This window comes from Formica exsecta, unplaced genomic scaffold (genome assembly GCF_003651465.1).
Source record: "Formica exsecta isolate Colony F162 unplaced genomic scaffold, ASM365146v1 scaffold51, whole genome shotgun sequence".
Lineage (NCBI taxonomy): Eukaryota > Metazoa > Arthropoda > Insecta > Hymenoptera > Formicidae > Formica > Formica exsecta.
In genome coordinates, this window is record NW_021852343.1 from 240,716 (window position 1) to 268,593 (window position 27,878).

The following is a 27,878-nucleotide window of genomic DNA, read 5'->3' on the forward strand; positions in this document are numbered from 1 at the left end:
CTATATTTATGGACGCGATCTTAAGCTTTCTGACTGATCATTTGTTTAATAAGGATCAGCTTAATAGGCAATCCATATCAGGATTCATTAAAGGAGAGTAATCTACTTAAAGGATTATGGCTTACCTCGATCGATAAATGATACTTAATGCAACACATTAGCCTTAATCTAACGATTAACGTCAATCGACGATAATAGAGATATAATCTTTGTTATAAGTAACAATTGTTTGTTTTGAAAGTATCGCAATCTAAATTTATAAAGGTTTTATATCATTATAGATATACTATTATAAATTTACAAAAATTTTACATCTCTATCGTCGATTGAAAATCGTGAGTATTGATTGTCGACATTAGGATAAATTTCTGGAGTGGAAATTGTACAGTGGGAGTTTTGCAATGTAACATATTATCAATATTTATTTATTTCACTGATCATGACAAAGTAATAATTACGTAAAGCTGTTAAAGTAAAACCCCGTTATTACTAGATTGTGTACTGTATTTACAAGTATAGTTCGCATTCCACAAAAACTTCGTGACACATTTTTTCTCCAACGATATATATATATATATATATATTTTTTTTTTCTGTGACGCGTGTAGCTTTTGCTCATCATATAAAGACCAGGCGAGTAAAGCTAAAGTTTAGTTTTTGTTCTTTTTCCCTCTCTCTTTATCTCTCCTTTACAATTCCTTTCACTCAGATAAACAAAGTGTAAGCGCCACCATTATCTGCCATATAAGAAAAGATTATTGTACCCAAAACCCCATTCAGTGAAGTAGTCCAAGTAAAATACTCTAGTTAACAATAAATTATTAAATATCTATTCACAATGTATGTATAGGCTATCGTTATTACTATCATCATCGTCGCCGGACACTGCCATTTCCTCGCCATTATTCTCGATGTTGTTATCACTATTCTTACATACACACGATCTAGAGCTTACTGTATTTGTGTGTGTTGTTAATGAGAATTGGAAGTTTACGAGGTTTGATGGTGAGTCTTCCTAATCGGACGATATTGAAATGCATTGAGAGACGGTCGCCTATTGAATGTTACAAGTGCCAGCATCCGTGTATATTTTATCGCGAATAAATGTCGCGCGATAAGGAAAATTCACCGTAAAATGTCACTAATTTCTGATATTTTATTCTAGTTATGAACAATACGGATGAAAGATTATTTTTTGTGGTATAAAATGCATCTTGTGTTACAAAATGAATTTTATCTATGATATCTTATTGAATGTGACATTGTACATTGTTTTATGACTTCTCTTGAGCGAGCTGCACCGATAGTTAACTGATCGTAATTCATTTACGAGATACGCAAAGAATCATAGTCTGCGCATAGAATATATACAAAGATATTGTTCTATACGTAACATTTTTATGCGTGCATAATACGGTAAAAGTCGTTTAACACTTCGGTTTTTTTGTTTCTCTCTACATAATATAATTGTAGCTATAATGTAGTCCGAGAATACTTAGTCAACAGTGATTAACATTGACTAACTTGGTGCAACTCTTTTCCAGATACTTAATATTAAATGACTTAGTCAACAGTGATTAACTGTTTTGATTAAGTAATTGACTAACTTGGTGCAACTCTTTTCCAGATACTTAATATTAAATGCTTGCCGAAATTGTGTTGACAAGCGTTATGATGGAACCGCATGAGCCTCTTGGAGGTCCGACGGTGACGTGAAATGAAAACGATAATGCGGTTATTATCAACTATCACGCGCTAAAATTTAATATATAATCGCGCATTCAATCATTTTGCTATCATTCGGACACATAAGAATGAATGTTTACGTGCACGCTCGTGTACGCGTATATATAAATCTCATAATTATAAATCTTTCTATGTATATATTTTTCTATTTCGCGCGTTTGTTGAAGATGATGTTTCGAAGTCTCTCGTCTTTGAAACTACATCTTAACGAAAAACGTAGCGTGAGAACTGCACTATGTATACATTAAGTAACTTTCCGGTCGTTCTCATCACCGACGAGTGCGACGCTGATTGTTCGTAAACTCGATAAAAGAGACACCACAAGAATTATACTTACTAAAGGAGGATGTTTTACAAAACTAGCTTATTTGCGAGATGAATTTGTAAAAAAAACAAGAACCTATCGAAGACCAATATTTGAGAAATGAAATGATTATTGTTGTCATCTCCTGTGTAACTGCAATTATAACTGTAACTTCAATCCCGAACACTGCAAAAATGCGTGTGTTTGGGATATATGCTACTGCTTCTAATTGTTTCTCGATGAATATTGCAGAATCCGATTTGGACGAATCAATCTTATCGTTCAGTATAAGCGCTATACAATTATATGGTGTTTCTTCTAAAATTCCACTCTATACTTTGCACTCCTCGTACAGAATATGACTTTCTTGTAATCTTTATATACATATCTACTCTCTCTCATTATAGACTTTGCTAGTTAATCGGCTGCTACATTGCTTTACAACTACAACATTCGACTGACTCACAATAATGATCGCCATAGTTCGCTGCGAATGTACGATTGTAGTCAATCTGCATTCTCTCCCGCGGGCTTCCTCTTTATATCATTTTATTTCGATTTATTCGCCATACAAAAAGCACGCACGCTCGAACCACAATCGTGAGACTGACAGTTGGTTTTATGTACTTTTCATTTTTTCTTTGTTAAAAAAGGGGTTGAGGGAGATAGAATCGGGGGATAGCAAAATTGCTGAATAGTCAAAATCTTTTTGAAGAACGTCGATAAAAATCGAGAAAAGAGATGCGTGTGAAATGTTAGCGTTATAAAATGTTGCATAGGACATTTAAAAAAATGATACTATAACGATTTTTTGGCTAAATATGTTTATCACTTTTTCTTTTTTTCTTTTTCCATCTTTTTTTTTTGATTGATTGACAGTTCTATTCTTGATTTTTTAGCGTTACAAAACAAGTTTATCGATGTTTGGCATCGTCGATATGAAACTCGCGTCCTCACTTAATGCTGTATAAAAACATTATTGTAATACACATAGTATCAATTAACAATCACAATTGACAATCCATTAAATTCGTGCACGCAACAAAACTTATCAAAGTTTTGACTTTAGAAAAAACATTAACAATTTGATTTTTAATATCATTGTAATCTTTTTCTAACATATATTGTGGTACAATTCGCAGTCTTAGTAACGCTTCTTCGTGTGCTTCTGACAGAATTATATTTTTTCAAAGCAATTGATGAAAAAGAAAGAAACGCGGCTAAATCTGCACCGACTCTCTTCGTGATCTTTAGAGAAACGTTAAAAATGTTGCGAACGTATAGCTACAACGTTTCAAATACATATTTTAGTGCTGATAGAGACCGCTTTGCGTTGCAACTGAAAAAGGAAATTGGCGAAGCATTCATACTCTCGCAACATTTTCTCCTATTTTAATAGCTCTCTCGTTCGTCTTTTCACTCTCACTCGCTTTATTTTCGCTATTTACAAACGTGTGGCTTAAATAACGTTCGTTAACATTTGTATTCTCTTCTTCTCACTTTCATTCTCCTCGCGCTTTCTGTATCTCTCTCTCTCTCTCTCTCTCCCTCTCTCACACACACACTTTCTCTCTTTTGTTTACCTAAAATAATTATGTTAATTTAAAGTATGTGTGTATGTTTATCGCTCGTTATTGAATTGAAGGACAGACTAATTCTCCTTCATCTTCATTAATCCGCGATTCAAATGTATTACATAATCAAAATCGGATATTCATGTTATAGGAGAGTAGGACATATACGGAAATTAGATAAATAATTGTTTTGAATTTTGTAATTAAACTTATCAAATAAACAATTTTTTTGAGATATCGCGAATAAAGAAAAGAAAATAAAATAAATATCGATGCAGTGTTGTATTTTTGTTTTGTCGCGGTATACAAAATTTTCTCTCACAATCTACATAATATTATATACAACAAAGGCGAGAAAGTCGCTTCGTAAATATCAAAGTAAATATTTTCGGTTGCTATGTAATTCTGATACATTGTGTATCGTCGTATTATGTGTCGGTTCCATCACTGCTGAATGAAAAAATTAATCAGTATCGTTCAAACTGTCGTGAACTTGTCCGGTTTATAAACCAGAAGCTGGACGATATAGAGGATTGCCTTTGATAGGAAGCACATGAGCCTCGGAGTTGAATACCCAATCGTCTAAGCTTATGAGATCATCATCGCTAAATAGTAAATAGAGATACTGGAAAAAAAAAAGAACATATTTTTATGTACTATATATTCACATGTTTAGTGCTTTCGTAACATACATATATTACGTTAACTTTTTTGTTCTTTCCTTTCTGCGTTATATATTGTGTGTGATTAAATCAATACTGATATAACTTGATTAAATTTTGAATAATATGCTTTATTGGAATCTTATTCTGTTGAATATTATATATTTATTATTTAATTAATTTTTTTACTTAAATATATTCTGATTAAAAATATTTATCGTGTTATTATATAATATAAATACTAGTTTATAATAAATAATATATATAGATTGGACAAGAGAAATAAAAAAAAATCTATAATATAATGTCAATCAATCAGATTTATATTGATTATATGCTACAATTTAAAAATCATTGAAATATTGAAGCAAAATAAAAATTTGATGAGTTTTATTAATTACTAATAATAATAATGCATTTCAAGGAATATCTTGATGTCATTCAATTATGGAAAAAAATATTATTAGTCAACTTATTATTGGGCATTTTTTATTATAGCATTTGGTTTTTCGTTGTTAAAAAAACGAAAGCATAAAAGAGTGATAGACAAAAAGTGAAAGAGTATAAAACTTTATTAAAGTTATATTTACTATCCGTTTAAAATTTTTTATAGCTGCATAATAGAGTTATATTATTCAGAATTTCAAGCACGCGAAGACAACATATGCACAGAAACGAAAAGTGATGCCAAGCAGTCAAACTGTTATAAATGTAAATTTGTGAAATATTCTCGCGTTGCCGAGAAGGTGTAAGTAACATTTAAGTCAGCTTTTATGAAAAGTAGCGTTAACTAAATCATCGAAACAATGCTTCCTTCTCCTTTCTCCCTTACCTTCAATGTCTCAGCGAAGAAATAACTTTGTTGAACATCGTCTTTCGCCGAGTCGACTATGTAAACATTGTTAAGTCCCGTAAATCCTCCGGGGACTCGGCAATGTTTCTCCAGTGCTTGAACTGCCTCCCAACCCCATTCGCGATATTTCGGATCTTTCGTTAGTCGCCACATCACAAAGTACGATTCGAAAGTCTGCGAAAGAATATCTCATTTTATTGTCTAATAAATTTTATGTATGTATATATAGTATATACACTGACTTTTTTAAATAAAAAACCAGGGGAGGGGGCTACTTATTTTTTTAAGCACATATTTTATAATTTATTATAAACTCTTGTACATAATTAATTAATAAATAATTAAATAAGCAAATTAGAACAATTTGCGAATAAATATAAAGTTAATCTTATATATGTCAAAGTATTATTTCTCTTCGTGATTAAAAGCGGTTTTCGTCGGTTGTGAAACGACTTTTAGTGCAAATTTAGTGCGAATAAAAACAATTTCTTTTAGGAAAATAAGTTCTTAAGTTAATTCTTAAGTTTCTTCTAGGAATAATAACTGTGATTACGATGCTTTATCAATTCGTGATAATTTTATTCTTAAATGAGAGAATAAACGACTTGCCTCGGGTCGCAGAATATAATACTTCTCGCCATTCTTCAAGCTTCTCGCCTCATTGTTTTCGATAAAGTGGAAAGCTTCCGGGCCGAGTTTCGTAGCGCTCCTGTCATAGGACTCGTGACACGTGTTGGTCAGACCGGCGGCGATATTCATGTATTTATCAGATAACTCGTTTTCCTGAGTTTTCGCGCCCAGAGCAAACATACCGCCTACAAAGTGTACCAATAACATTATCGTTTTTATTAAGTTCTTGTTGATTTTTTTGCTTCTTCTATATATTAATATAAAAAAAATAATAATTCTGTTTTGTGACGAAAGTCGAATAAATAATTTTTGTTATCAATTTCATGTCGAGACTTGAATAGTAATCGATTAATATATGGAAACAGAATATATTTAAAGAGTAAATGCATTCGTTTATATCATATTCAAGCTCGATGATTACAATGTAAAAATGGTAATAATAATTGTATTAATTTATACAATATTATACACAACTTACCGGCGAAGCAAGCCAAATGACCCATCTTGTGCTCAAGCCTGTCGTATTTTAAATCCGACACGTATACAAGTTTCCCAGGGGACGTTTTGATCATATGCTCGGTTATGGCTGCTATAGCCTGATCGTACATTTCGCGTGCCTCGACATCCTCCTTGTTCGACTGGATCCAGGCCTTTAGCAAATACTCATAGAAACTGTCGCCGAGCCCACCGAGCGACATATGATCTGCAATTTTCACGAAAATATTTCGGTCATAGTAAATTTCGTGCGAATTCCAAGGGGGCTCGCGACATATTTCTCTGGAAAATCTTCAAGCAGAGATCTGTATCTTTTTTCTTATGTATACATTCTTTAGTAGTACAAAATTTTTCAAATTTTTTTATATGAAAATCAGTTTACAATAGCTCTTATATTATAAGAAATTAAAAGTAAAGAACTTTCCGTCTTTAGAAGAAAAATAATAAAATAATAATATTACTTTTATACTCGCAAAAGTCTTTAGTGCATCGCCAATTATACTTGTTTTCCATTTCTTTCATGTCGAAATGAAATTAGAGACTTGCGGATGATTCGTTTGTCAAATAAAATAGCTTTAACTTGACTGCTTTAAAAGAGATACTGCTTTAAAATGGACAACAACCGTAATCGCTATGAGATAAAGGAATGTTGGGAAAATCTCTTTGGAAAGGAGAGGCTTGTTATCCGGACTACTTTGGCTACATCTGAGGATGGAGAAACAAAGGGCAGACCTTGATTTCTGCCGGGCTAATTCCTAAGGTGCCTTGGGCTAGCTAAGAACACGGTTTCCGCTTTATCTTACGGTTCGTTCGACGAAAGGAAGTATGGCTTAGCTTTATCTCTTTGATCTTTGATTCTTTGAGAGTTGAATACGTTAGGATGCGCTATGATGCATAAGTCAGTCGACCGCCGTAAGATTAAGTTTTTGTTAAACGGATCTGAATTATGATTTGGAGATGACAAACTATGTTTCGAAAAAACACTAATTTTTATTTACGAAAAGGAAACAATGTTACATCTTATAAAAATAAAATATGATCAATAATAGATGTTCGTGGAATACACTTAAAAAAATTAATAATTCAATGAACAAAATTAAATCATTCATTTCTCGTCGCGGTTTATCATCAATTACGTATTGATATGGTAAATTTTATCGGTGAAATTGCAATAGAATCGTAATAATTAAATCAATAAAATATTTGTCGCATTAATTATTTGAATTGTTTAATCTATTATATATTTGTTTAGATGTTTTGTTACTCAAAGCCACTTAATTTCATGTTCATTCAAACCATTTTTTTTCTCACTGTATTTACTGTATGGATATGTTCACTGGAGCAGAACCGTGAAAAACGTGGGAAGGATATGCGATGGGGCTAGATACCGAACGGCTTGGATGATATATATCCTCGAGGATCTCGTCATACGTGCAATGAGAAAGTATGCAGGCGCGGGGGATTTAGAACCTGAGGCAGAGGATGATAAATGCGATATTCAAGATCGGCTATGTGGCGATGACGGCGCCGCGGCGGGATATCTTTTCGCGAAGTGACATGGGCCGACGCTATGAGATGCGAAATGGCGAAAAAAAAAAAAAGGAAAAAAGAGGCGACTGAAGGTGTGCGAATTTTCCACCTCGCGACTATACGAAACTATTTTCTCGCAATATAATTGATAGCCGTCAGATTAAAAAACCTATTTCGCGCAAGATGTACTGCTCTACGCGCGCCTGAAGATTTATTAAATACGAAATGATAGTAATAAATCACCGAGTATATTTATAACCGTCCAGCATCGTTCGATTGAAAACGGAAGTTCGGTATTATTTTTTATTTTTTATTTTTTTAATGTGAATGCATACAGACGCAAGTAGGAACGCGATTTACTGCTATATTAGACATTTCCGCATAAGTAAATACAATGTTTAAATGTGAATGCATACAGACGGAAGTAGGAACGCGATTTACTGCTATATTAGACATTTCCGCATAAGTAAATACAATGATGCCGAGGACAATAATGCGATTAGATCTCTGTGATATACTATGTTTTCAAAATACTCTCCTTTGCATCGAATGATTTACAAATATTGCAAATACAAATAATTTGCTAAGCAAATTATAGTCGCGCGTGTATTATATGTATTGCAAATATTAATCGAAATGTATGGAATTAACATAGATTACTGTGAGATTCCACTTACGTTGACCCCATTTTCCTGTTCTTGGATGAATATAATTCGGATATAAACCCTTTGGTTTCTCCAGACTCTTCAGGACCTTTCTCACGTTTTCGACTTTGCTCTTAAACACTGGATTATTCGTTATATCACTCAAGTAGGTGAACTCAAGATGCATCGTTCCGATTTCGGATAAAATACTGCAGCCACTGCTCGCCCAACCGTAATTCTTGCTCGCCTGAAAAATAAGCGCAACTTTTTAGCTCGAATATATAGCGAGATATAAGATGTTTAAAGCAATATGAAGGAATAGATCAGATATGGGCAAATATCTTAAATTGAGAATATTTACTTATAAAGTAATGCAATAAAACAGTTCTGCTGTAATTGGTAGAAAAAAGATAAAGTTAAAATGGTACAAATATTAATATTTGTGCCAGTTCTGTTTTTCATATTAAGATCTTTTTAATTTATAAATCTAACATGTGTTAGAGAAATCTGGAATATATTTATGATACACATACAATTATGCGGCGAATTTATGGAAAGCAAATAAAACGTAATAAAAACGATATAATTTATGAGAGTAGGCAAAAAAATATTAATTTTTTTATGAAAAGAGTTAAGATGTAGAAAAGAATAATATACAAATTTTGTAAAATAAAATTTAAATAAAATTTGATGAGGTTTTAGATATATAATCAAACACCTCTTGCAAAGCGCCGAAAGTGTAAAGAAACAAATAGGTGATCTACTCATCGGATATCGCGAATATTGTAACGAGAATCGCGAAGGTATTATAGAAACATAATCGCTTTATAATTTAAGCCAGTCAATTAACCTGTCCGCTATAATTTCATCGCATGAGATAGATGAGCGCTATGACTTCGATGTGGTATATGTTTTCTTTTATTAAAGGGAAGAAGCGAATAAAAATTTCTTATCGTCTAGTATTATTAAATATAAATTTTTTTCTGCTATAAATGTTGTTTGGCATTTTTTTCGGTCTTGTTATTGTTTCATTTTTGAGAATTCTCTCTATCTTTCCTCTTTCCTCTCACACCATTCAAAATTAATAGAAAATTATGGCGTCCGAAATGGACACGTTAAAACTCGCCAATTAATCGCGTTCATTAAGAACGCTAATAGGAATTACGAGGTTATCAAGCAAAGGTCAATCGGAGCACGTGTTGCACCGATGTAATTAAATCCGACTCTCTCATTTCTCGTTTTCTCCCGTTAACGGCACTTTCGCACTGCGCCAATTTCTTCGATAAGATTGTATGCCAGATTCAATGTTCGCAAACTGCCTTTAATTATGCGTATAGTTATAGAGATCATTATTTAGCTATCGCGAGCGCGAAGTAATTTGTGTAAGTATCACAATAATAATTTTTTCCCTTCTTTGCATTTTAATTGTAAATATATTTTTTGAAATCGCCCGATATTGTATCTGTCAATGAACATTATTTTTTTTTACTTTATTTTTTTTAGTAACTATAACATAGCACATAGAGATAGCAAAAGAATTTATAAATCCTTGACGTTATTTCATCGAATGATTGAATAATAAAAAAGAAAAAAAGGAAAATTTTTATCTATTGATACGAACGTGAGTATAGTATAGAGGAAGTCAAGAATCTATCTACCTCTTGCGGCCTCATTATCCATCCAATTAAGAATTTGCATATTAATCGTGCGCCGCTATTTCGACAGACGTGACTTGATGGAATCGTTTCAATTAAAGTGCAACATCGTTGCCGTTTATGATGCTTGACAAGAGGCATGCAAAAACGGAAACATACCACGCCCTGGGATAATCCTTTCTTAATCTCTCTTAAATTATAACCGTGGAAGCAAAAGAGCGGTAATTGTACTTTACTTTTGCATCGCATGTTTCATAAGCTAACAGATCAAATGGATTATTCGCATAGTGGGAACTATAGCGAGAAAAGTTACGAAAACATGTGAAATAATATGTGTGATATAGATCATTAATTAACTGTTTCTTAGAAATTTAAATTAATGTTAAATTAATGTATTAAATTTAATTTGTAAAAATCTCACACGATATTTATATATGTATCTAGTTGCTCGCTTTATATAAACAAATCAAGAATTTTATTTCAGTGGAAGTTTGTAGATTATTTTTTGTCATCGTTTTTAACTTTCAACATCAAATAGCATGATAATAAAAACAATTTCGCGAATAAAATTTCTCCTTTCGGTTTGTTTTTTAAATATCAATTTTAATAACATTAAAACAGATATCGGTAGTTTTCATACACTCTGTACATATCCATGTTATATATCCGTGTAATTTTTCTTGTTTTATTCTTCAATACAGCAAATGATTAAGTTTTTATTTTTCCGAAACGAAGTTAATATCAAAGTACATCGAACCCGTCTCTTGACACGTTGACGTGAGCACTGGCGAATTATGGTAACGAAAAGCCGCGCTTACCCCAGTATGAAGGTTGATGAGGGAATGAGGAATTCCGGTTTCCGTCTGGAAGGCAGGCAGCATCCGTTCGCCGAGCTGCGCCGCTTTATCCCGGAACATTACATCCCCCGTGAGAGCGTAACAGGCGAGCAGGCTTCCCATGAAACGAATATTGGTCTCAAACAGCGATATTTCGGAGTTCTGAAACAATGCAAAACGAGCAAAGTGTTCGAATTAATAACATGCTGATCGTTTATTGGATGGAAAAATTTAACTTGTTACACGTCGCACACACACATTCATCTTCTCGTACAAAATCGATTATTATAATATTACAGACGCATCCGCGTTAACGGAGTAAAATAATATGTACATATATTTTTTAATGCCTCTTTTTTAGATTCATAATTACAAATGCAATTTCTAAATGTTCTTAAATATTTATCGCATCATAAACGTTTAAAATGTGCATATAATTGTTTCTCGTTTCAATATTAATAAAATATTTTCTTCTTTCATGTAAAATCGTCTAATATTGAAGAGAAACAAATTAGTAAAGCGCCACCGAGGCAGCTCTAAGATGCACGGTAGTTTGATATCTTAAAGTTATAAGGAAGGTGATATAAGATAAAATGAAACAAATGTGCAATAATTGAATAAGAATATACAAGATATAAAATATAAGTATTCAACGAACAAGTTGCAGTTGCGACAACTCGTCGTACAGAAACTCGATTTGCATCATCCAAGTGATGTAAATACGACAGATTGCACTATTTGTATAATTAAATCATTTGTGAAATAGTAATATCAAAAAAAGAAAAAAACTTTTCTTTTTTTCAGTTTACGTTAAAATAAATTATTTTTTAATGATAGCGTATGTGCTATTTTCGAATTTGATTAATGGTTTTTAATAATTACGAATTTGCATTTAAAAATGCATTAAAAAAGAAATAAAATGCTCGAAAATGTAATTTTCAAGATTGTATAGAAGATACTTTCTTTTTTAACAAAAGCACAATTAGATAGCTCAGTTATGTGGATTCCATGAACGCGTTCTACAACACTGTACAAAAATTTTAAATAGCAGAGATAAAGGGGACAACACACGCGTATTCTATATGCAAATCCGGTATAAACGTCAGAATAACTCGGTTAAAGATGGAGCAACCATATCTTACCTAAATGCTTCCTGCAGTCAAAGCATCTCGTCGTCATTTAAAATTAGACATCCGCATAATTTCCGCAATATTCTCAGCTATGTTCTTCGCTTATTAGTTAGATGAAAGGCCTGGCATTTCTGAACATTGGCGTTCCAACTCGTAGAGATTCCGTGGAATCCGTCGGTGTAAATCAAATATGCAAGTGTGATCATACAGAATTAACTTCAAAATTAGGTTTGTAAATATCGACATTAGCAATCAAAGTCGATCGAAATGAACGAACATATCTAGATGTAGAATGAGAATTTCAAAGAAAAACGCTCTCGCGTTATGTTGTATATATGTAAGTTTGCATTCAAAATTATATCATTGTACACCGTTTTAATGTTCAATTTAAAATTACATGGATACATGTACTGTTACGCAATAAAATAACAAAATAAAATAAATTCTTCGCATGAGATACTTAGTTGCATATTCGTTAAACATTTAATAGTTGCTCTATGATTAGGAGAATCTGAAAATACTCACATGCAGGCGCAAAACCGTACAAATAATGACGTGTGGTGTATGAAAGCAGGTAAATTGGCGTTGTTCTCATGTTTGCAAGGTATTGTGCCGCTAATTGACATTTATGATGCACGGTGCGATACGAAGTACCGTGGAAAGTTTGTAAGCGATACATTTACGCGTCAATTATACTCCAGGATTAAATATTTCTTGTCAACTTTAAATTACACTTTAGATAGGTTTTCTATTAAAATGTTCTCTGTAAAATTTCTTTATTATATTATGTTTATATAATTGACCAAAGTAACAGTTTATTTATCAGTTGATTTATCATATTTATATAATTAATTTTATTTGATTTGCAATTTATTATTTTCGATCGAAATTACTGTGATATTTGAAAATATTTGTACGCGAGTATTGTATATATAAAGTAGATAAATATGCACATACGAAATAGAATAATATATATAAACGAATAAATTAGTTAAAAATTCTTTAAGACAATTTTTAATATCTTTATAATATAAAGACAAGTTTATTATCGCGTCAATAATACTGCAATAAGATATGCGTTTATTCTTATAAAAATAGTCATATTGCGCGTTTTTCAATTAAGATGATAGTAATTTTCATCAATTTTCATTATAAAAAAATTGCGATGAATATCGATTATTATATCAAATATTTTAAAAACACATTAATTTATTAATGAAGTATATTTACTGGAAAATTAATGGTAAACACTAGATGTTAGAAGAGAATGGTTCGTTAAATTTCTTTGTGCGCGCACACACAACAGAAATATCTTAGCATTTTTTTTACAAAAGGAAAAAAAAAGAAGAACTTGCGCATGGCTTATATATTAACAGGCCGATCTTTGGTTTATGAGGTCGTTAGCTTCAAAGGATGTTACTGGCTATTGCGTGTTGTGTTGTACATCCTTTCCGGTTCATCAGGCGTGGCTGATTGACTTGCTTACCTAGCACTTGATGACGCTGCATTCTTATTAAGACTGCCCTTCGTTAAGGAGCAGGTGCTCGAATAACGTATATCCAGAACCCGCTTTTGATGATAAAATTTTAAAATGTGAAATTAGATAATTTTGCAAGCATCTTTCATAAATATTGCAAAAGAGATGTAGACGGAAATTAAGAGAGATGCTGATATATCTATTTAATAATTGATACGTTTAAATATAAGACACGATGGCAATTTAGATCTAAACGGATTACTGTTATCTACACGAATATCGCGATTTCTCCTTTTATCTCCTTTTTTTTTCTTTCTTATCCTTCCTTTCTATCTTCATCGTTTTCTTTTTTTCGACTATCTTTCCCTTCCCGTTTGCGGCAACATCTATCTCCTCTCATGCTCGGCTCAACGTTATTATTAATAATGATAATAAATTAAGTTTTAATGAAACTGTTATATGTTTCATGTGATTGCATTGATATTCGCAATCGCGTGTACACGCGATATAATGCAGTTGTACCTTGTACCTCTCTTGGATTCGTGTACATGCGTAACATAGTGTACGAATCCGATGAACCGTCGGTGTTTCACACGCGAATCTTTGATTACTTACAATGACCTACACTGTTACTGCTTCAATTCAGATGTTCGAAACATTGCGTGCCGAATTATCCTAAAACTCCGCCGGCAATCAGTGTTGAACAAGCACCACTGCAGTTCTCTCTCTTTCTCTCTATGTTATTCATTCTAATATTTATTCGTTGAATTTTTTTGTCAGAATGCAATAATGAATTCGTAAAAGTTTATATCTTTAGATTGAATGTATTGTAATTTAAAATTCAGGTAATCACTAAAGATTTTATGTTCACAAAAAGTGTCTAGGAATGTATATGCTTGACCAATTACTTTTTAGAATCAAAATCTTAAAAATAATGCTATCTAATAATTTGAGAGTTTAAGAAAACTCATAATATACAGAAGATAATAATTTCTTCGTATTTGCCTCGTAATTTATGGCGTTATATTCAATATAATATTGGAGAAATATTCTATTTGTTGCACTAGAGTAGAGGAAATTGCGTTGGCTATAGATGCAAATTTGCGAAAAAGAGCGCTTTCGCGTCGCAGGTCTGTTATTTCACGGCTCTCCGATCCGATCACCATCTCACCGATTCCGGAGGTGGAGTCGTCGGTTGAAATAAAGTCGGACAAGAAGCCGGGCTCTCTGTTAGACATCACGCTATTTTCCACTAGCTCAGCGGCACGTCGGAGATCCCGGACCCTCTTATAATCTCACTCACCCCGTCCTTGCGCTACCTTGCAGACGCGTTGTCAGTTCTATACGAGATCTCGCTATCACCCTGCGTATCTCTTTGCGTACAACGGCCGATAAGGTACGGATACTCCGGTGTGAAATGTAATCACGGCCTCGTAAATCGCTGCTCGTTTATCTTCCTATGTCGAGAAGACAATCGTCGGTTCGGCACACGATGAAATCGTAATGCACACGGTAATTTCCTGATATCGTATCGATTTTTAGGAAGGAGAAGTGTTTCTCAATTATTGCATTCTATGCATTCGACGAAAAGGCTGTTAGACGATATCCTCGACTCGGAGAGCAAAGTAATTACGATTACGATCCTCGTTTTCGAGTATGGCTCTCGTGAACGAAAATGGGTCGAGGCAAACCGAGCGAAAAGCATGGTGAGAAGCAAAGTCAATTGCTGGAAGAGGGTTGTTTAAAGGGATAATAGAGTCACGGTTGGAACAGACGGGTGAATCAGGTGTTGATGTAATCTGAAATCGTTGCACAAACGAAAAATGAAACCGGAGATATTTTAAAAATACCGAAACTCTCTTAAACTTTGTGTCTACGACAACATATTTTTCTGATAACTATAACTTTATAACTTTTATATAGATTGCAAAGTTATCTCGTTGTCTGTTACGTCGATTAAGGTACTAAAGGTTTCTAAATATTTGCACGTGAAAAAAATCGATGTGATAAAATCACGATATTCTAAACGAATATCAAAAATTAATCGAGAAAGAATTGAATTAGAGAAAAATACGATTAAATATCGCGCAAATAACAGTTTATGAAGATCATTTGTTGGTCAAGAAAGTACGGTAAAGAAAGATACATGAAAAAGCGAAAATCGAGTTTTGCAATAATATTTCTCGCGAAATCTTCGATATAGGAAAAATATAAATTTATAAAATAAAATAACAATTTTTATTCTTTCGCGTAATAAAGACTAAATGATCTTATAGAAATAATGCGAAACTAGTATAACGATTCGAGAATACTGTTGGATGTGCAATTAAGAAGAAGAGTGAAGAAAGTGAGAAAATAAAGCCAACAGTAGTTAAACCGGCTGCAGTTTCGCCGCACCTTCATTCTGTCCGTACGTGCTGCAACAAGCCACATAAGTTCGGTAACATAAGGTCTCGTAAATGTAACACGACCTTAAGCACAGGTCACTGTTTGGCCTTGCAACCGCATCACTCGCAAAAGTTGTACGACTTTAGAGTGAAATTACATCGCAGACTAGGATACACGTTAACGTAGCGAACAAAGAGATCTCCAGACATTTCCAAAGCGCCATAATTTCTGCTCATTCATCATCTATTATCTATCAGATGATTGCATAAGTTCGTGCCCGATTTAAATATAAACTTCAATAGATTATATTTTAGAGATAACACTTTTATTAATCAATTATATAGTCTCCATTCTTTTCTACAATGGTTTTCCAACGATCTATAAGCTTGTCGATTAGAAAACTTTTTTTATACAATCGTTGGAATAGATTCGGCGATATAAAATATATTAAGTTGATGGAATAGTAATATTTTTGAGGTCTTAATTTCTATCAAGAGATAGAGAATCTAACCGATATAAGACGGACATTGTTAATAATTTTGTTACTGTTTTTTCAGTTTTAATGATATTTTAGTCTCTCTTTCACAGATAAGTTGTTTGAAAAAGGAAAAAAAAAAAACGAAATGTAATCATCGGCCGTGGTTATGCGGCTATATTAGACGAAACACGTTATAAACTCGGGAAAATCGTTCGCGTGCTTTTGTGCCACTTGTAAAGGCAACTTGACTACAGCTCAGCAGATAGTCACGGAAGCACCGGCGCGAGTAACAAGTTTCGACACGCCTTTATACACGCTCCACTTTTGCTAGAACCCTGCGCGATAGTTCGCCCTCTGTCTAGGTCTTGTCTCGATGCGAGGTTACAAAGGAATTTTCCTAGAAAGGGATTCGCTTATCTTGGAAAACTGCCACGGGGAAGAAAAAGTGCTTTTTTTATGCGCGCACTTGCGATAATACCAAGAGTTGCATCGCCATATTTTGACAAGGGGATGGAATCCCCTCAGAATTTTGAATTAATTCTTTTGAGATGTCTCGGTTTTTTCCCTCTCTGTTTATTTAACATATTAAAAAAAAAATGACGGTGAGTCATCAAAATATCGCGAGAAATTTGAGTAATTAAAGTTAAAAAGTTCCATTTGTAAATGTAATTAAAGTAATGATACAATATGTGTATATAATTGAAGTTATTATACTATAATTTTAAACTTTTTATATATATCTTACTGCATTTTGTGAGATCCGAATGTCGTTATTTAATATTCTTGTCGAACACTAAACTGAGGAAATCTTGACACATTATGCACGATCCATGTCCGACAGTCTATCCTTTACAGTGCTACCGCACATTTATTACACAAAGGATAAGACGGAGGAGATTTTGGACGAAAGAGAACGTATTTAACAAGACTAGTAGAGAAATGTACTAAGAGATCGTAGATCTCCCGAATGGGAGACTGAGGAGGTTGAAAGAAAGACGATCTTTCGTTTATTATTCGTAATCTCAATCATATCGTAACAATGTCATCAAAGACATATCTTTATATATTACTCTTAATCTTCTTTATATATTTATTTAATATCACATGTTTTCTTTTATATTCTTACGTTTCTTTTACTGTTTTAATTTTATTTCATTAAACACAACAAATTCTTATATTAAAATAAATGAAAATTTGGTATCAATATTTTTGAAACAACTACATAAACAAATGTGTATAAGAGTATTATTTAAGTATATAATATGCTGCTTGAAATTAATTTCGGAATTAGGATATCTAATGACGATGCCGTATGGTTTAGATTTAGATCATAATATATTACATTTATTAAGAAATATTCCATTAACAATATTAATTTGCCTTATATATAAGTTTCGTGAGTTTTTAAAGAATTTAAATATAAGTTCTGAGTGATCTTCACTTAATAATTTAATTTGATTCGCGCATCACTTTTATTTTCTATCTTTTATAACTCTATTACTTTCATTTTCCATCTTGTGTATTATGGTCTCAAATAATTGATATCAAATTATTTCTATTATATATTAAATAATCTCTTAAATTATAAAGAATAATGTATTTTCTAACTTGTTCCAAATTAATGCTACGTAAATTAAAGTTTAATTAAAGCTAAAAAGAAACATCGTAAAATAAAATATGAAAAGCGATTAATAAACAGCTTTGATGATCGAATTATATATTTATGAATTATATATTTAAATTTTAATTCTCATAAAGCGCTCATTGAGTTTAATTAACACTCGAACAGATTAGGATCGTGAATGAATCGAACATGCTATTAGACAAATAGTCGTACTATTAGCTGACAAGTGAAATATGATGCAAGACGCGCTAATTTCTGTCCGGCATACCAGAGGAGATTTGTGCACGAGTTATACACGCGTTCTTCATACTTGCAAGCAATGCCGATAGTGCCTCTAGCTAGGAGCTTCTCGTAGGATAGAGACATTATGTTTGTAGTTTAGATAAGAGCGTGGCAACGCAATGTCGAAGGAGCCTACTCAAGTGTCTGCTCTTGTCAGAGCTGAAATCACGATTTACAACAAAACCTCTCCACAGATTAAAGCGATCGAGACGGTTGATCGTCCGTCGCGTGCTCTCGAAATGTATCTTTTAAATCGTAAACCGTAATCTTTGATTAAAATAACAGGCTAGTGTCCAAACGTAACGTTTTATCTTTTTCGTGAGCGTTTTAAATAGCTGACTTTTTTTTATGTAATAAAATCTTGTGTTACGAAATAAATCGTGATTTTGGTATCGATCGAATAAGATCAATCAAGTCGTATGAACTACTCAAGCTATTTACTTTAATTATTTAAAGAAATATTATAACTCGTTTCTCTCAATTCAATAAAACTTATTAGAATAGAAACGATATGAATACAGTTGGATAACAAGTTCCTAAAGATTCAAAGATGTGAGTTTCTCTATTTAACACAAAAACAGTTTCCTCCACAAAAATATTTGTCGATTACTTAACGCGTCTATTTTGTAATTATGAGTGGCGTCTAGAATAGATTACCATACAATACGATAGCGATGCGTTGGTGAGCTGTAAAAAGATATGTATGGCTTGTAAAGAAAAATACAGATCTTTTATATTCTTCACGCATCTCCTCGTCTTTTACCGTAGCAAAGCCTTCCAAAGATGGCAAAAATACACAACGGATGCTCAATGTGGTACTTTTCATACTTCTATGCATCATGAGCAAAAGACATTTTTGCGTGTATAGTGGAGTCGCGTACCATCGAGTGCTGCATCTGTGCATGAGATGTCTTAGATTAATCCATATTGTATAATCTATTGTGTGTATGATACACTTTAGATAAATATTTAAATATCTTTCTTTTTTTTTAGCACTTACATTTTTTTAAATACATTGTTGCTGTGGTCTATTATTTGTTGACCAATGTAATTGTTGAGGAACATGTAGCAGAAATGACAGATAATGAACCCAAATGTTATGATTATGCCAGAGTCCCTAGTATCTGCCATAATGTATTCACAAAGCTACGGAGATTATAACTTTTAAGAATTGTCATATGATATTAACGATACAATTGTTTGTATTAAAGACTTACAAGATACAAATTAATACTTAACACTGTCACGCCTATAGGAATTATGAACAAGTGGACAGTTTCATAAATGGATTTCATAGATTCGACGAATCTTGAACAGTAGTCAAATTGTAATGTAATTTAAAAACTTGATGTTCAGAAAATGATTATTAACTTATAAAGAAATATTCGCATGAAGAAATTAACACTTTTTGCATTATATTATACGAAGTATAGAAACATAAAATATACGAGATATATTTCTTCTTATTTAGTGATATATAATAATAATATATTTAATGACATATATTTAATTTTTCTTATATATATATATATATCTTAAGCTCTCCTTTCAAATTAATAGAAACAGCATCAATGTAAATTTGAATACAAAATAGTATTTTATTATGAAATAATTCTTCATATTTAAAAAAATTGATTGTCTCAGAGAAAATATCTATAAATTTTAATACGAACTTGATGCCTCTTAGATGACTATCGATAGCTTTTGCGATGCTTTTATAAGTGTCAGACTTTTTTGAAATGGCTAATGATTTCATTTGGCTTTTATTTACAATGCATTCAATTCGATAACTGGAAGAATTCAATTATGTCATCGAAAACAAGATATTGCTTTTCAGAAATGCAATGTCCTGATTTCGATACGCGATAAATTTATTACCACTTTTAAGAATTCACAGTTACCTGGTGATCTGAAACATTGCGCATGCATGTTGTACACACATTATAGCGAGCGTATCTAAAGCTATCAATATGGTAGCACCAATGAAGCCTATCAGAATCACGTAAACTATTAACAAATAAATGTATTTCTTCTGATTGATAAAATATTCCATCGTGTCCGGAAAATTCCATGGTTGGCGCGATTCGTTCAAAGGTATCATGATGTCAAGAATGTTTGGCCAAAAAAATGTTAACATGCACAGAAATATCATTGTGTACGTCAATACTAAAACAATCCAGGCATTTTTTTAAATTTAATTTAATTTTGTTCTAATTCCGTAATCGTATAAATTAATTCGCAATTCTTGATTCTCTAATATGACTCACTTATCATAATGAATGTGAAACGTTTTCCGATGTTAGCGCGTTTGTGCATAATTTTAAGTTCTTCTTTCTCCTTTAAAGAATCCCAATCGTATCGTATTTGTTCCATAAGATTTTTTGTCTAAGATGAGATATCAATGATCTTAATTGTATTTGAGGGAAAATTATATCTGAATTTACAGAACATATCATCACCATTGTTAGCAATTAAGTTTGTTGTTTATAAACTTACTTTATTGCTTTTAAAAAATATAGTATAATATTTAATTATATAAATTAATATTGGGCCAGTAAATGAATAAACGTTTAAATAAGTATCCATGCTGTATTCCTTAGTAATCAATGCTGTCAGCTGAAATTAATTTTTTACCGATCATTAATGGAATTTGCACTAATATTTACATAATAAAAAAAAATTAGATTGTAATGTTTTTGTGAGTGTGACATTAATGTTTAATTTAAGCATTGAGTTATGAAATATTGTCGTGTAAATTAAGGGAATAAATATTAAAAGTATTGTATGAAAATGTATATCCTGTTTACGCGTAAAATTAACAATATTAATTTATCAAATGCCAAAAATAAATTGCCAAATAAATTGGAAAATAACATAATATATTAATGATATATTAATAATGTAAAACGTACAAATTCATTAAACAATTAAAAAAATTAATATATTAAGAAATAAATACAGTAAGCAACTAGTTTTAAACAGATACCGTAGCAGCCTGAATCAATATTTATTAATGATTGATCATAAACGACAAACCTGAAAAATAATACCAGATAAAAAAGAGAAAGACAAAAGTATGCAACAAACATAGTTCGAACATCGTGTATAATATGGCCATAGACCAAGACACATTAACATTATTCGATGAGTTCTGTAATAGGAACTTCCAACAAAGTTCATGTTTGCGCGACACAATCGAAATACTGTTCCGTCGACTGGACTTTTCAGAGAGATTCTCGTCCTCGCTAAAATCTCTTTTATATCGTAACGTACTTTTTTATGAAACCGGGAATTATAGACGGCATTAAATGTAATCTTCAAATAGCGAAGAATAGCGCAGAAATTATCGAGAGTTTATCAACGAAACGATTTTATCGTCATTATATTATAGACTAACGGAAGAAAGTAACATACGCGATTTCGTGAATTATATATAAATAATACATTCTCGCTGGTGATGGAGGTGTTTGATGGAAGGGAGAGAAAGGAAGGGTAATAACATACATAATTTTCTTTATTTTTTTCCGGCGCAGGCGCTTTACATTCGTTTTTTGTCAACGGGATCGTCTGCCTTCATTTTTTTATGCCTGCGTGAAACCATCGCGTTAGTCACTTTCAATGAAATAATAGCAATGAAAAGATTTATTATTTCGCAATGTTCTTGCCAATATAACTGACAATCCGATAGTAATTATTGTGCGGAAGAAGATCAACTGAAGAATTAACAAATGATGCCGGTAATAAAACATTTGTATTTCATTTTTTATACAATTACAAACGGTTTATTAGATCAATTGCTCTTGTGCATTACTATTTTTATTACTATATTTATACTTGCAACAAACATATCACAACAACTCGTGAAGTTCTAAGTGTTCAGACTTAACGATTAACCGTATTTCACGGGGAGAACGACGATTAATGGATGGAAAAGATCACCGTGAAGTATGAAATTGACATGCTCGTAAGCTAAAACAGAAATTTTAATCTAGAAAATTTAAAGCAAATGTGTTTTTGACAAAAAGGTTATTATAAGTGCTGGTGCTTTACCGTGGCGAATCCTTCGAACGACGGAATGAACATACCACCAATGACGAACGAAGAATGTCGCATGCCCCTTTGCATCACAAGCAGCAATAATTTTTGCGCTTTCAATGGTGCAATATACCACTTCGTGTTATATCTGTACAAGTTATCAACAGAAAACCGTAACTGAAAACTTTGCATGCCGAAGATTTATTCTCTTTTCTAATATACACGTTACTCACGTTCTGTAAAAGATATGGCTGCTATGATCGATTACTTCCTGTCCTATATAGTTGCAGAAAAACATGTACCAAAAATGGCCAATGATGAACAGAATGCTAACGATCAGTTCGTAATATTCCTTGGTCATTATTAGCTGAGAAAGCTGTGAGAGACACAAATAATAATATGTTGCTTTCGCGAGGAATAAATATGTTTTACGTGTTACGGATAATGCAGATGCTGTGTTTCGACACATTTGATCAAAAAATAATACATTAATTATTCAGCTTCATTATCGATAAATATATATCAATGATTACTCACACGATAAAGATTAATACTTAGTGACAAAACTCCTAACGGTAACAATAAGCTATACGCCCATTTGAAACTTGCCCTCAACATTTCTACAAACCTTGGATAACACGGTGCATAATAAATAAATATAAATGCAAATACACACACATATATATATCTAATGTTGTCAATTACATTTATTGACGATTCGTACGATTTCTCGCATAGAATTTTGTAGTTTATATGTAATTTTATGGGAAATAATTGAAGAATTCGAGCAAAAATCGCACTTTGCAAGAAAAGAAGATTTCAATCAAAAATTAATTATTAATTACGTACTTGGTTGCTCTCCTGTACATATCGACCGCACTGATTATTTTTTCGCATACGATTAAACTTCTTTCGGCAGAGGATGTAACATTTTGTATCGTGTTCTCATGCAGCGCCTGTTCTATGCGATAACTAAAATTGATAACAAATCAAATGTGTAAGTTTGCAGACTCTATTAATATCAATTGTTTCGTTTTTTAAACTCTGAAACGTTGCTTTACTTGGCTATTTGGAACAATCCACATGCATGTTGCATGTACGACATACTAAGCGTCTCGGTCGCTACCACTGTGGTTAGTCCACACAAAACGATCAGAAATATGTGTAATAAAAGCGGGGTAAAATATTTTTGTTGGTCCATAAAATATTCAACCTTGACGGGTAACCGTCGTGAGCGAGATTGATTTGCAGTCGTTGCTATGTCCAGAAGAAAATTGGATAAAAACTGCACCAGAATGAAACCGAATATAGATAGATAAATAAACACTGCAATGGTTGAAGAATCGTTATCGAATATACCGCGCGAAAAAATTATTCGAGATGCTGCTTACATGTCGTAATCAATGTGATAAATCTTCCGATAGCCCAGTATTTTTTTATTATTTCGATTTCCTGCGCGTTGCTTAATGCATTCCAGTCACGCCGCATTTGTTTCATAAGGCTTCGCATCTAAGTTCAACGACGATTATTCATCAACTTTTATCGAGAAAGAATGCGTTTGATATCGCGAATATATCTACCTTCTTTATATTTAAGCAAAGAATATTATACTTTAACATATAACCTAACCATGGGATGCTGTATGCGAGAACTTGTAGAAGAAGATCCAAGTTATACTCTGTTGTGATGAAAATTGTAAGCTGAAAGTGATATTTCTCTCCAGCTATTTTTACTTTTACATTAAAGTTATCGATAATTTTTCTCGCCGAGATAATTTCCAAGAATATATAAACAAATACAAATACAAAATACAAAAACTTTAATTGTTAAAATTTTGTTTTTTTTATTAAAAAAACTTTGTATATATGTTATTGTAACGATTACAAGAGAAATGTGTCATGCACATTTTATAAGATAAGAATAGTAATATATTCCGCTTTATAACATATACATACTCCGTTTCTAATTTTTATATTAAATATTGTCCACAAAGAAAATTAATTAATCGGATATACATATTAGCTATAAGAGAAAAGATATTGTCATACCTGAACTACTACGCTCGACATAAGTATTACGGTCGTAAATGCTATTACAATATGCCTGAAACTAGAGTTTTGATACGGCCACAAACCAACACATAGTAACAGAATTCTATTTATCGTGTAGTAACTATTCGCCATGCAATCCTGCCATTTCGGTTCAAATGTTGTGACACGTTTGTGCTGAACCTCATTCCTCCAGTCACCTTTTAGATTCGGCATTTCGATTGCATATTACAATTCCGCATTTTCGCGAATTCGAAATAATGTGCCGATATCGTGCAAATTCTTATAATAATATAGGTGCAAATTATAGTATTATCTTATATCTTATATAGCTCTACCGTCTATATCTACAATAGAACGTTGGACGAAATGTTATTAATCTCTCCGGCACAATAAACCGATTAAATATCATTTCCCTGACTGTATGTATTTGATGTTTCATCCCTTGACGCGTATTCTATCGACGCAGGCGCAGTTGCAAAGTCGCATTCGCATATTCTTGATGTCTCTTCATTCCTATTCGAGACGCGATACGTTACGCTTGTTTTTCTCGCGGTGCTCAAATATTGCGAATGTGTTAAAGTTACAAGAGAATAATTTAAGACACATTGCTATACGATTATAATTATCGAAACGTAATGATGTGTGTGTTTGGTGAACATCATGAGGAGCTATTTTTAATTAGATCCAAAAAAATTATGAATTAGTATAATAATTTGTTATTTTTTGATTGAAAAAAGTTGTTTACAATATTTATGTAGGCGGGAGAGGGACTCCGCCTCTCGGAATATTTAAATATTTGATAAAAAAAATATTATATTAGTGCGGGACATTACTGTAGTGAATCCTCCTAATAACGGAACGAAAAATGATCCATGACGGTCGTGTAATATCACATGCTCCTTTGCATCACAAGCTCACGAAATGATATGCTAGCTTCACACACACGATCAACTGCTCTTATGTATTACCATATTTATTACTATATATTACTATGTTTATTACTATATATTACTATGTTTATTACTATATTCTATATTTATTACTATATTTATACTTGCTACAAGTATATCACAACTCGCATCGTGAAGTTCTAAGCGTTCTATGATTTTACAATTAGCCATATTTCACAGGGAGGACAACAATCATTTGGTGGAACGGATCACCGTAAAGTATGAAATTGACATGCTCGTAAGCTAAAACAGAAATTTTAATCTAGAAAATTTGAAGCAAATGTATTTTTGCTAAAAATGTTATTATAACTGCTGGTACTCTACCGTGGAAAATCCTTCGAACGACATAACGAACAAACCACCAATGACAAACGCGGAATGCCGCGTGCTCCTTTGCATCACAAGCAGCAATAATTTTTGCGCTTTCAACGGTGCAACATACCACTTTGTATTATATCTGTACAAGTTACCAGCAGAAAACCGTTACTGAAAATTGCGTGCTGAAGATTTATTCTCTTTTCTAATATACACGTTACTCACGTTTTGTAAAAGATATGGCCGCTATGATCGATTACTTCCTGTCCTATGTAACTGCAAAAGAACATGTACCAAAAATGGCCAATGATGAACAGAATGCTAACGATCTGCTCGTAATATTCCTCGGTCATTATCAACTGAGAAAACTGTGAGAAACACAGATAATAATAATTTGCTTTCGCAAAAAACATCTTATGCGTTACGGATAGTGCAAATGTTGCGTCTCGACACATTTGATCAAACTATAATATATTAATTACTTAGCTACATTATCGTAGGAAGCGTATATCAATAATAACTCACACGATAAAGATTGATACTTAGCGACAACACTCCTAACGGTGTCAGAAATAAATACGCCCATTTGAAATTTGCCTTCGACATATCTATAAATCTTGAATAACACGGTGTGGAATAAATAAATATAAATACAAATACACACACACACACACACACACACACACACACCCACACCCACACCCACACCCACACCCACACGCACACGCACACGCACACGCACACGCACACGCACACGCACACGCACGCGCACACGCACACACACACGCACACGCACACGCACACGCACACACACACGCACACGCACACGCACACGCACACACACACGCACACGCACACGCACACGCACACACACACGCACACGCACACGCACACGCACACACACACGCACACGCACACGCACACGCACACACACACGCACACGCACACGCACACGCACACACACACGCACACGCACACGCACACGCACACACACACGCACATGTATATATATATATATATCTAGTGTTATCAATTACGTTTACTGATTCATATGATTTCTCGTATGGAATTTTGTAGTTTATATGTAATTTCGTTGGAAATAATTGAAAAATTTGAGCAGAAATCGTATTTTGCAAGAAAAGAAGCTTTCAATCAAAAATTAATCATTAATTACGAACTTGCTTGCTCTCCTGTACATATTGACCGCACTTATTATCTCTTCGCATACGATTAAATTTCTTTCGGCAGGGGATGTAACATCTTGTATCGTGTTCTTATGCAGTGCCCGTTCTATGCGGTAACTAAAATTGATAACAAACCAAATGTGTGTTTGCAAACTATGTTAATATCAATTGTTTCGTTTTTTAAACTCTGAAACGTTGCTTTACTTGGCTATTTGGAACAATCCACATGCATGTTCCGTATACGACATATGAAGCGTCTCGGTCGCTACCACTGTGGTTAGTCCACACAAAACGATCAGGAATATATGTAACAAAAGCGGGATAAAATATTTTTGTTGATCTATAAAATATTCTACCTTGACGGGTAACCGTCGTGAGCGAGATTGATTTGCAGTCGTTGCTATGTCCAGAAGAAAATTGGATAAAAACTGCACCAGAATGAAACCGAATATAGATAGATAAATAAACACTGCAATGGTTGAAGAATCGTTATCGAATATACCGCGCGAAAAAATTATTCGAGATGCTGCTTACATGTCGTAATCAATGTGATAAATCTTCCGATAGCCCAGTATTTTTTTATTATTTCGATTTCCTGCGCGCTGCTTAATGCATTCCAGTCACGCTGCACTTGATTCATAAGGCCTCGCATCTAAGGTCAACGACAATGATTATTCATCAACTTTTATCGAGAAAGAATGCGTTTGATATCGCAAATGTATCTACCTTCTTTATATTCAGGCAATGAATATTATACTTTAACGTATAAGCAAACCATGGGATGCTGTATGCGAGTACTTGTAGAAGAAGATCCGAGTTATACTCTGTTGTGATGAAAGTCGTAAGCTGAAAGTGATATTTCTCTGCAGCTATTTTTACTTTTACGTTAAAGTTATCGATCATTTTTCTCGCCCAAATAATTTCCAAGAATACATAAACAAATACAAATACAAAAAATTTAATTATTAAGTATTTAAGTTTTTTTTTTTTTTTTTTTTTTTTTTTTTTTTTTTTTTTTTTTTTTTTTTTTTTTTT

General features: G+C 32.8%; 3 protein-coding genes, 1 long non-coding RNA gene and 1 pseudogene across 8 annotated transcripts in view; 1 reads left to right on the forward strand and 4 right to left on the reverse strand.

Moving 5' to 3' along the window:
* Positions 1-27,878, forward strand: part of LOC115241755 — a 170,292-nt gene that overhangs the window by 8,733 nt on the left and 133,681 nt on the right. The gene's annotated exons all lie outside the window — the stretch shown is intronic.
* The window catches only part of LOC115241730 (mannosyl-oligosaccharide 1,2-alpha-mannosidase IA), a 481,287-nt gene continuing 456,011 nt past the window's right edge, over positions 2,603-27,878 (reverse strand). For all 4 annotated transcript variants that reach the window (XM_029817652.1, XM_029817655.1, XM_029817653.1 and 1 more), the window contains 6 exons: positions 10,912-11,091; positions 8,472-8,685; positions 6,248-6,472; positions 5,749-5,954; positions 5,119-5,313; positions 2,603-4,249 (listed from right to left, as the gene is read on the reverse strand). In XM_029817652.1, coding sequence (XP_029673512.1) covers positions 4,127-4,249; positions 5,119-5,313; positions 5,749-5,954; positions 6,248-6,472; positions 8,472-8,685; positions 10,912-11,091 — 1,143 coding nt within the window. In that variant the 3' untranslated portion in view covers positions 2,603-4,126. The remainder of the gene's footprint in view (positions 4,250-5,118; positions 5,314-5,748; positions 5,955-6,247; positions 6,473-8,471; positions 8,686-10,911; positions 11,092-27,878) is intronic.
* On the reverse strand, positions 18,590-20,889 carry LOC115241750. Its single transcript, XM_029817676.1, has 7 exons — positions 20,576-20,889; positions 20,210-20,474; positions 19,982-20,098; positions 19,526-19,616; positions 19,309-19,454; positions 19,072-19,204; positions 18,590-18,995 (listed from the first exon to the last, which is right to left on the reverse strand). The coding sequence occupies exons 1-7, from the start codon at positions 20,679-20,681 to the stop codon at positions 18,939-18,941; spliced, it is 915 nt and encodes a 304-aa protein (XP_029673536.1). The 5' UTR covers positions 20,682-20,889; the 3' UTR covers positions 18,590-18,938.
* Positions 21,794-24,701, reverse strand: LOC115241746 (annotated as a pseudogene).
* Positions 25,430-27,878, reverse strand: part of LOC115241745 — a 9,962-nt gene continuing 7,513 nt past the window's right edge. Inside the window, exons 8-14 of the mRNA XM_029817672.1 lie at positions 27,378-27,495; positions 27,048-27,183; positions 26,838-26,960; positions 26,185-26,275; positions 25,885-26,027; positions 25,669-25,801; positions 25,430-25,587 (exon numbers count right to left, since the gene is read on the reverse strand). Coding sequence (XP_029673532.1) covers positions 25,537-25,587; positions 25,669-25,801; positions 25,885-26,027; positions 26,185-26,275; positions 26,838-26,960; positions 27,048-27,183; positions 27,378-27,495 — 795 coding nt within the window. The 3' untranslated portion in view covers positions 25,430-25,536. The remainder of the gene's footprint in view (positions 25,588-25,668; positions 25,802-25,884; positions 26,028-26,184; positions 26,276-26,837; positions 26,961-27,047; positions 27,184-27,377; positions 27,496-27,878) is intronic.